This window comes from Hemiscyllium ocellatum, chromosome 3 (assembly GCF_020745735.1).
Source record: "Hemiscyllium ocellatum isolate sHemOce1 chromosome 3, sHemOce1.pat.X.cur, whole genome shotgun sequence".
NCBI classification, from domain to species: domain Eukaryota; kingdom Metazoa; phylum Chordata; class Chondrichthyes; order Orectolobiformes; family Hemiscylliidae; genus Hemiscyllium; species Hemiscyllium ocellatum.
In genome coordinates, this window is record NC_083403.1 from 103,336,538 (window position 1) to 103,346,623 (window position 10,086).

General features: G+C 44.3%; 1 protein-coding gene across 1 annotated transcript in view; it reads right to left on the bottom strand.

The window, feature by feature from the left end:
• The window catches only part of dpy30 (dpy-30 histone methyltransferase complex regulatory subunit), a 12,312-nt gene extending 7,816 nt beyond the window's left edge, over positions 1-4,496 (bottom strand). The window contains exon 1 of the mRNA XM_060852389.1: positions 4,451-4,496. Within this exon, the coding sequence (XP_060708372.1) occupies positions 4,451-4,460 (10 nt within the window). The 5' untranslated portion in view covers positions 4,461-4,496. The remainder of the gene's footprint in view (positions 1-4,450) is intronic.
• Positions 4,497-10,086: the final 5,590 nt, after the last annotated feature.

Here is a 10,086-nt window from a genome sequence, read left to right on the forward strand (position 1 = left end):
ATTAGGTGTCTGTTTAACGGAACACCCTTGATCAGCCTGTAGGAATGAACCTGACATCCTAGTTGCTTGCCATTTCAATAAACCACCTTGTTCTCATACTAAAATTTCTGCCCTGGAGCTGCTGCAATGTTCCAAAGAAGTACAATGCTAGGTCAAGGAATAATACCTTATCTCCTGCTTAGGTAGTTTACAGCCTAGAGGTTTCAATATGGAACTGAATAACTTCAGAAACTGACTGCATTATGCCTGTGCTCCATTTTTCTTACATTCTCTCCCATCCCCTTACCCCAGAGCAGTGTTGTGTTTGTGTCTTGTTTACATGTCACTCAGTTGAAAAGGTCCCACTTACTCCCTTTCACACCAATTTACACACTTAATACAAGTTCCCCCCCCACTATTAACAACCCCTTTGTCTTTTGCCCTCTTGCTCCCCCTGTCAAAAGTATTTAATAAAACAATTTTCAATCCCCTTTTAGTTCTGAAAAGTTATTTCAGACTCGAAACATTAACAGTATCGCTGTCGACAGATGCTGCCAGATCCACTGAGTTTCTGTAGCAGTGTTTGTTTGAAATACCCAGTACCCACAGTATGTTGCCTTTCACAGATAGAGCAATGTTTAACGAAAAGAAAACGAGAAATAAAAAGATCATTCTCAGGTTATCAAGCTGTGACCAATGAAATACCATACAGATTAGTGCTTGGGCCCCAGCTTTTTATAATCCATGTTAATGATTTGGATTTTGGGATATTTTCAGGCTTATAGATGACACAAACTAGGTAGGAATGTTATAAGATGTTGTCAGGAGGATTTGGACAGGCTGAGTGCGTGGACAGTATGGCAGATGGAATATAATGTGGATACATGTGAGGTTATCCATTTTGGGAGGAACAACAGAGGCGCAGAGTATTTCTCAAATGGAGAGTGATTACTAAGTGTTGACAAGTGAAGGACTCTAATTCCTAACTCAATGAAAGCTAACATGAAGGACCAGAAATTGGGAAGGCAAATGATATGTGTGCCTTTATCGCAGAGGATTTGAGTATAAGAGTAAAGATATCACAATTGTACAGATGATATTGAGGCAGTACCTGGAGTACTGTGTACAGTTTTGCTTCCCTTACCTAAAAGAAAGATTTATTTTTCACAGAGGGAGCACAGTGGAGGTTGACCAAACCTGTAGGCATTGGAGTTTAGTAGAATGCATTGTGATCTTAGTGATCACAAGCAATAGACTGACAGCCATACTCACTGAATCATACCTTACAGACTATGTCCTAGACACCACCAGCAGAACCCTGGAAACGTCCCATCTCACCCGCAGGACAGACACAGCAGATGTGACGGCACAGTCAGGAGAGAGTTGCTCTGGGAGTCCTCAATATTGATTCTGGACCCCACAAAGTCTCATGGCTTCAGGTTAAACATGGACAAGGAAACCTGCTGATTACCGCATACCATCCTTCCTCAGCTGATGAATCAGTACGCCACCATGTTGAACAACACTTAAAGGAAGCACCGAGGATGGCAAGTGCATAAAACGTACTCAGAGGGGGGAACCAAGAGTGGTTCAACAGCAGTGCTACATATTGAGCTGGTCGGGTCCTAAAAGAAAGATAGTTGCTAGACTGCGTCTGCGGCAAGTAGTGAGAGAACATACTTGACCTTATCTTTACAAATATGCCAGCTACAGATGCATCGGTTCATGACAATTTGGTAAAAGTGACCACCGCACAGTCCCTGTAGAGACAAAGTCCCACCTTCACACTGAGAATAACATATATCATGCTGTGTGCCTCTATCACTGTGCATAATGGGATAGACTTCGAACAGATCAAGCAACTCAAGACTAGGCATCCATGAGGCACTGTGGCCAGCAACAGGAGCAGAAATGTACTCCAGCACAATCTGTAACCTCATGACCCAACATATCAACCCTGGCTTAATGAAGCGTGCAGGCATGTCAGCAGCACATCAGGCATACCTGAAGATGAGGTGTCAACCTAGTGAAGCCACCAAACAGGACTTGCATGCCAAACACAAGAAGCAGCTTGTAACAGACAAAGCTAAGCAATCCAACCACCATAGGGTCAGGTATAAGCTCTGCAGTCCTGCCACACCTTTATCCCGAGGAACTCCTGCAGTGTCCTTGGCCCAACCATCTTCAGCTATTTCATCAATGACCTCCTCTCCACAGAAGGTCAGAGCTGGAGCTGTTCACTGATAAATGCACAATGTTCAAAACCATTCATGACCCCTCAGTTACAGAAGTCCATGTTAAAATGCAACAAGATCTGGAAAATATCCAGGCTTGGATTGACAAGTAGTTAAGTAACATTCGTGCCAGACTATGACATTCATGAATAAGAGACAATCTAACCACCACCCCCTGGCATTCAATAGTGTTATCATCACTGAATCCCCCACTATCAACATCCTGGGAGTTATCATTGACCAGAAGTTCAACTGGACTCACCAGAAACACAATGGCTACAATAGCAGGTCAGAAGCTAGGAATACTGCAGCAAGTAACCCACCAGCTGACTCTTCAAAGCCTGCCCACCATCTACAAAGCACAAATCAGGAGTGTGATGGAATACTCTCCACTTGCCTGGCTGAGTAAAGCCCCAACAACATAAAAAGCTTGACACCATCCAGGACAAAGCAACTCGCTCAATTGAAACTACATCCACAAGCATCCAGTGCGCACTGCTGCTACTGTCAACAAGATGCACTGCAGAAATTCACCAAAGATCCTCATACTGAACCTTCCAAACCCACAGAAACTTCCATGTAGAAGGACAAGGGCAGCAGATATATGAGAACACCACCACCTTCAAGTTCCTCTCCAAGTCACTCACCAGCCTGACTTGGAAAAACATAGCCATTCCTTCACTGTCACTGGGTCAAAATCCCAGAATTTCCTCCCTAATGGCATTGTGGATGAATCCAACAGCAGATGGACTGCAGCAGTTCAAGATGGCAGCTCACCACCACATTCTCAAGGGCAACCAGATTAGATTAGATTAGATTAGATTCCTTACAGTGTGGAAACAAGCCCTTCGGCCCAACAAGTCCACACCGACCCTCCAAAGAGTAACCCACCCAGACCCATTTCCCTCTGGCTAAATGTACCCTACACTATGGGCATGGGCAATTCACCTAACCTGCACATCTTTGGAATATGGGAGGAAACAGGAGCACCCAGAGGAAACCTACACAGACACAGGGGGAATGTGCAAACTCCACACAGACAGTCGCCCGAGGCTGAAATTGAATCTGGGACCCTGGTGCTGTGACACAGCAGTGCTAACCGCTGAGTCACTGTGATGCCCTTCCCCCCCAGGGATGAACAAAAAATGTTTGCCAGCCAGCAACGCCCACATCCCACAAAAATGAATACATTTTAAAAATTACAATTTAAGGCGATGGTTAACATGTCATAATACAAAAAAAGAGGCCTAAAATAACATTCAAACTGTCTCAGCTCTCAGTATAGTTTTCCTCACAGCATGATTTAAAGACACCAGGAGAACACCACTCATAGGGTTCATTTTCAAGATCTTTACAATGGAAATATAATGGCGACCTGGTTACTCACATTATTGACTCAGGTGATCATAGCAATAAGGCAGAATCTGATTTAAAAAACAGAGCTTTCCACTGTGTCAGGATGTCTGGATTTTTCATCTCTGTACCATACAGTCTCTGAAAGTCTACATGTAATTATTAAACAAAAACTCTAATTAACTGACATTTCAATATTTGATAATCACATACTACCTTCAATGCCCAAAACCATTCAGAGACACTACACTGACATATAGGGCAGTGTCCAAAGAAATGGTAAAAGAGAAGGGTTTAACATAGAGCTTAGAAGAGCGAGCAGCCCAGCAAAACTCTTGACTGGAGCTTGAGCAAACTACTGATAGTGTGATACACAAGAGTGACTTTGTGGGCTGGAATAAGATTGGATAAGTGAGCACAAAGGTATAAAGCACGGGCAAGAACTTTTCCTGAGGCGCTGAGGAAATCAGGAGCCAGTGTGAGTCCATAAAAGTTGTTGCTAACAACAAATCGTCGCGCTGTTACCGAGCATTCAGCTTTGCCTCACAGACTGCTAGCAACACCATAAACCAGGAGGAATAAACACCTGACTGCAGGCGGGTCGGGTGTCGAGTGTAGAAAAGAGGTCGGTGATGTTGCTGCGGCGCTGAGAAACGCCAAGCGGCGGCGGCTCCCTGAGACCTCAGACTGAGGCGGCCCTGACCGCGTTTACTGCAGGAGCAGGAGCAGGAGCAGGATGATCACCGTCATCTCAGGGAACGCCACTTCGCCCATTCCAGCGGCTCACAATGCCGCCCCCACGCCGGGCTGGTATCACAAGCAACCAAATTGTATTTTTAAGGGAAAGAAAACTAGGCGGCCTAGCTCGAAGCCGAAACACTCACCTTCCGCCATGTTTGTTGACCGTTTCTACACACTGCTTCCCGTCCCCGGTGAGACGTGCTCGGCGATTGGTCACCACTGACCCGCCGCCATTGGCCGCAAGCTCTGATTGGTCCGGTCGTTACACCTTTTTTGAGAGACCGAAGGGGATTGGTTATGGTTGATGGGTGGGCGGGGCCACACACCAGCCCGGAAGAGACCCGGGCAGGATTGGAGAATATGCCCAGTTTACGCATGCTCAGTCCTGGCAGCCTGGAGGCGGTGTAAAGCACTGTGTTGGCTTTCAGTGCAAAACGATGGAGGGATCTTGACTGTAACATTGACTCTGTTGTGCTTTTCCAACACTACACTGTCAGCTCTGACCTCCAGCATCTGCAGTCCTCACTTTCTCCTCTTTAAGTGCCAAATGTTGACTGGGGAAACTATTAAATTGAAAGAATTGTGGAACAATTTTACCATTAACATGATGACCTGCAGTTCAGTTAAAGCTGAATGCATATATGATGCCCGGGCAGTTCCAAATCAGCAAGGCTTGAGGGTAAAACAACATTTTGCATTTAGGTAGCTTCTTAAATAATGTAAAACAGCCCAATGCTCTTTGAAGGAGATTCATGCAAAATGTGACACCCACCACGTAAGGAGATATGCCTTGCCACTCAAGTCAGATGACCAGAAGTTTTGTCAAAAAGGTACATCTTAAGGAGAGTCTTAAAGAAGGAAAGTGAGGGGAAAAAGACAAGGAGGTGAAGGGAGGAAATTGATATTACTGTTGGTGCTGCGTACCAATGGCTAGAATCTTATGGGCATATCCGGCAGACATTGAGTGTGCTGGATTTGGCTTTGAATGGCAGCCATCATCCTGCCAATGGAGGCAGTTAGATGCTTGCATGTCAGAGGGAGCATGGTACGGATATAAAACTGGAGTTCTAAAGAAGTCATACCAGACTTGAAATGTTAATTCTATTTCTCCGCACAGATGGGGAGCATGGTGGACTCAATGGGCCGAATGGCCTTACTTCCACTCCTATGTCTTATGGTTTTATGGTGGGTAGCACTTTTGCCTCACAGTGTAGGGAACTGAATTCAGTTCCAACTTTAGGTGACTGTGTGGAGTTTGCATATTCTTCCCATTTTTGTGCTGGTTTCCACCCGGTGTTCTGGTTTCCTTCCACAGTCAGAAGTTGTGCAGATAAGGTGGATTGGCCATGCTAAATTGCCCAATAGTGACCAGGGATGAGACATCGTAAGTGCAGAGACACAAGGATAGGGTGGGGGGCTGGGGCTGGGTCAGATGGTCTTCTGAGGGTCAGTGCAGAACAATGGGCCAAATGCCCTCTTCTGTGTTATTTGGATTCTATGAGATGGTGTCAATATGGTGCTGCAATCATTTGTGCACTCCTTCGACCTTGGAATTAGTCTGGTCAATGCCTCTGACAAACCTGCCTGCTGCTCTTGTGTCTGCTTGTGAATGTGAATGAAATTATGAATAGCCAATACCCAGGAGTTCTTTTCAGCCTGGTCTCCAACAATCCTCTGAGCAGCAGCTACCTGGGGTGTTTCTGCGTCAACCAACTACAGAGATGTGGCAGGTCTTAGTGGGATATGGAAATCTTCATATCACCACATGAGCAATCATGATCCTGTCCATCACCCATTTTAGCTCTCTCTGAATTATGAAGAGATGTTTTCTCCTGGATTGAGACAGAGAGAAAGATTGAGTGAGATGTAAGTGAATGGCGTCACTGTTGGAAGTGGGGGAAAAATGATAGGTGTTCCAACTATTTGATTAGGTAGTACAGAGGCCATGCAGGATAATTCATCTTGAGTGATTAGAATGGCTAAGAATGAGTGAGGGAAGATGTTTTATGTAATACATGATTCTTAGCGGGAAGTGGGTACAGTGGCAGAGTTGGTGAGTGTGAGGTAGTAGAGAGATGATGATGGTATTTAACCTTGCAGAGTGTAGAATGTCATTAACCTTCTTTCTGCACTCCTGGGTATTCGTTCAGATTCTGGGTGATGCACTGACCTGGGTAGCAATTTCAGACCAGGCTGTCACGGTCTGGTGCTGTGTTTTCCTATGGTGGTCTTGAGTAAAGAGGTTTGGCCTTCCTCTGCACCACCCCATCCACCAGAATGTCATCTAAGTCCCTGTTGGGGAAGTAAGGAGCCAACTTCTCTTTCTGAACTTTCTTTGAGACGTTTGTTCACACACAGGAAACCGTCAAGGATAGCTCCTGACTGACAGTGCTTGACTCAGTTCCCAGCTGCATATTAAAATGGTACTGGTGCCAGGAATTTTACATGTTTCTGGCAGTGACAGGGACTTCCACCACTGGTGAGTGCTTGATAGCAGGAGCACACACCATAGCTGTAATGTACATTCAGATTGTAGAATGTCATTAACCTTTTTTCTGCACTCCTGCGCATTCTTCCAGACCATGGTCGCTGCACTGACCTGGTGAGTAGCAGAGAATTGCATGAGACAACTGGCTAGAACTCATGGAGAAACACCCTTCCGTGAAAATCCCTGAAATTGACAATTAATGGATTTTGGTAAAATTCATGCTATAATCATGTTTCTGTGCTTACTGATGTTGCTGTAATTACATACACACAGCGGAATACAGGGAGAACTAGCTATTTGATACAGAACTGGCTCAAAGGTAGAAAAGAGAGTATGGTGGTGGAGGATTGTTTTTCAGATTGGAGGCCTGTGACCAGTGGAGTGCCACAAGGATCGGTGCTGGGTCCACTAGTTTTCATCATTTATATAAATGATTGGGATGTGAGCATAAGAGATCCAGTTAGTAATTTTGCAGATGACACCAAAATTGGAGGTGTAGTTGGCAGCGAAGAAAATTACCTCAGATTACAAAGGGATTTTGATCAGATGGGCCAATGGGCTGAAGAGTGGCAGATGGAATTTAAGATAGATAAATGCAAGGTGCTGAATTTTGGGAAAGCAAATCTTAGCAGGACTTATACACTTAATAGTAAGGTCGTAGGGAGTGTTGCTGAACAAACAGACTTTAGAGTGCAGGTTCATAGCTCCTTGAAAGTAGAGTTGCAGGTAAATAGGATAGATATTTGGTATGCTTTCCCTTATTGGTCAGAGTATTGAGTACAGGAGTTGGGAGATCATGTTGCAGCTGTACAGAACGTTGGTTAGGCCACTGTTGGAATATTGCGTGCAATTCTGGTCTCCTTCCTATCTGAAGGATGTTGTGAAACTTGAAAGGGTTCAGAAAAGATTTACGAAGATATTGCCAGGGTTGGAGGATTTGAGTTATAGGGAGAAGCTGAACAGGCCGGGGCTGTTTTCTCTGGAGGCTGAAGGGTGACCTCATAGAGGTTTACAAAACTATGAGGGGCATGGATAGGGTAAATAGACAAAGTCTTTTCCCTGGGGTGGGGAAGTCCAGAACTAGAGGGTATAGGTTTAGGATGAGAGGGGAAAGATATAAAAGAGACCTAAGGGGCAACTTTTTCACGCAGAGGGTGGTACGTGTATGGAATGAACTGCCAGAGGAAGTGGTGGAGGCTGGTACAATTGCAACATTTAAAAGGCATCTGGATAGGTATATGAATAGGAAGGGTTTGGAGGGATATGGGCCGGATGCTGGCATGTGGGACTCGATTGGGTTGGGATATCTGGTCGGCACGGATGGGTTGGACCGAAGGGTTTGTTTCAGTGCTGTATTTCTCTATTATTCTATGATTGAACACACTACACAGACTTTATTATACAGAGAGTGACTGCAGGTACCATCACATAAAAACATCGCATATATTGATGTCTTGTAGCTCTCTTAACACTGCTAAGCCTATGTCTTCTAAAATTTATGCTATAATACAACAATTTGTAGGCAGATACAGCAAGCCATTAGGAAAGTTAATAGATGGTTGTAATTTAATGCAAGGGAAATTGAATCAAAATTAGGGATGTTATGTTTCAGTTATACTATATCTGGAGTACTGTGCTTCCGTGTTGATCTCCTTATTTAAGGAAGGCGGTAAATGCGTTGCAAATCGTTCAGAGAAGATTTACTATACTAATACCTGAAATGTTTGGGTTATTTTGTGTGGAGAGGTTGGCTAGGCAAGGCTTATATCCATTGGAGTTCAGAAAAGTTGGAGGTGACTATGATTGGAAGATATAGGGTTCATGTGAAAAGAAAATTCCATCTTGTGGAAGAATCTAGACATAGGAATCACTTTTTAAAAATCAGGACTCATCCATTTAATACCAATGTAAGGAGAATTTTTTTTTTCGCTCAAATAGATAGATTCTTGAGAAGCAAGGGATGAAAGGTTCTTGTAGATAGACAGGAATGTGGAGTAATCAGATCAGCCATGAACTAATGAATGGCAGAACAGACTTGTGGGGGTCCAGCAGCCTATCCCTGCTAATCAGTCATATTTTTGTCTGTTCAGTACTGTCCCAATTGCCGAAATATATTAGAAACTGTGCGAACAATATTCCACCGTAGATAGGCTGCTAAATATTGAAATGGGAGGGCAAATCCCTGAAACACTCAGCGACTGTGCAACAAGTAGGCATGTGGTCAGAGGCCACACTTGAAACTTCCAGCCGGAGGCAATAAGACCAATCCCAATCCAGAAAGAGAAGGGATGGGTCATGTGGTGAAGGTTTAACAGACATCTCCTCTACCCTGGGGAGACAAAGCACAGACTGGGTGACTGTTTTGCAGAACACCTATGTTCAGTCCATAAAAATGATGCAGAGCTTTCAGTTGCCTTCCACTTCAACACACCACCAAGTTCCCTGGCCAACATTTCTGTCGCAGGCTTGCTGTAGTGTTCCAGTGAACCTCAATGCAAGCTCAAAGAACAATACCTCATTTTGCGTTTGGTGGCCTTGCAGTTTTGAGGACTCAACATTGAGTTTAGAATCCAATTCCAATCTTCCATTTTTTTTTAACCCACCCCACACCAAGTCCTATTATGGACATGGATTGCTTTTAGCACAGTTACCCATTCACATGTACTCCTGGCCCCATTATCACATTGTACAGAACAAAAACAGAAATTGCTGGAAAAACTCAGCAAGTTTGGAAGCATCTGTGGAGAGAAAGTGGAGTTAGCATTTTAGGTCCAATAACCCTTTTTCAGAACTGATTGTAGTTAGGAAAATGATATATACACTGAAGATGGAGCTGAGAAAGTGGGGAGGAGTAAACAATAGGTGAAAATCACTCACAGACAAAGGAGTGGGAAAATCAAGAGCTGCTAATGAGACCATTAATAACTGAGAATGGGTTGGTTGTAGTAGCAGCCCATGTGATGACAAAGCCTGGTGTGTGGGGGTTAGGGTAAGGACTTGGGAGATAGTGATCAGGCTCCAAAACTATTACCTCAATATTGAGTATTTGAATCACAGAATCATCCCACTGAGTCTTCACTGACACGTGAGAAACACCTGACCTTCAATCTAATCCTAATTACTAGGACTTTGCCCATAGTGTTCATCTTGACACTCATCCAGGTACTTTTTATAGGCAGCTCACTTCTACTGCCCTCCCACGCAATGCATTCCAGACTGTCACCAACCTCTGGGTAAACCTTTTTCCTGACATTCTCCATAAACCTCCTGCTTGAACCTATTTACAGGAAG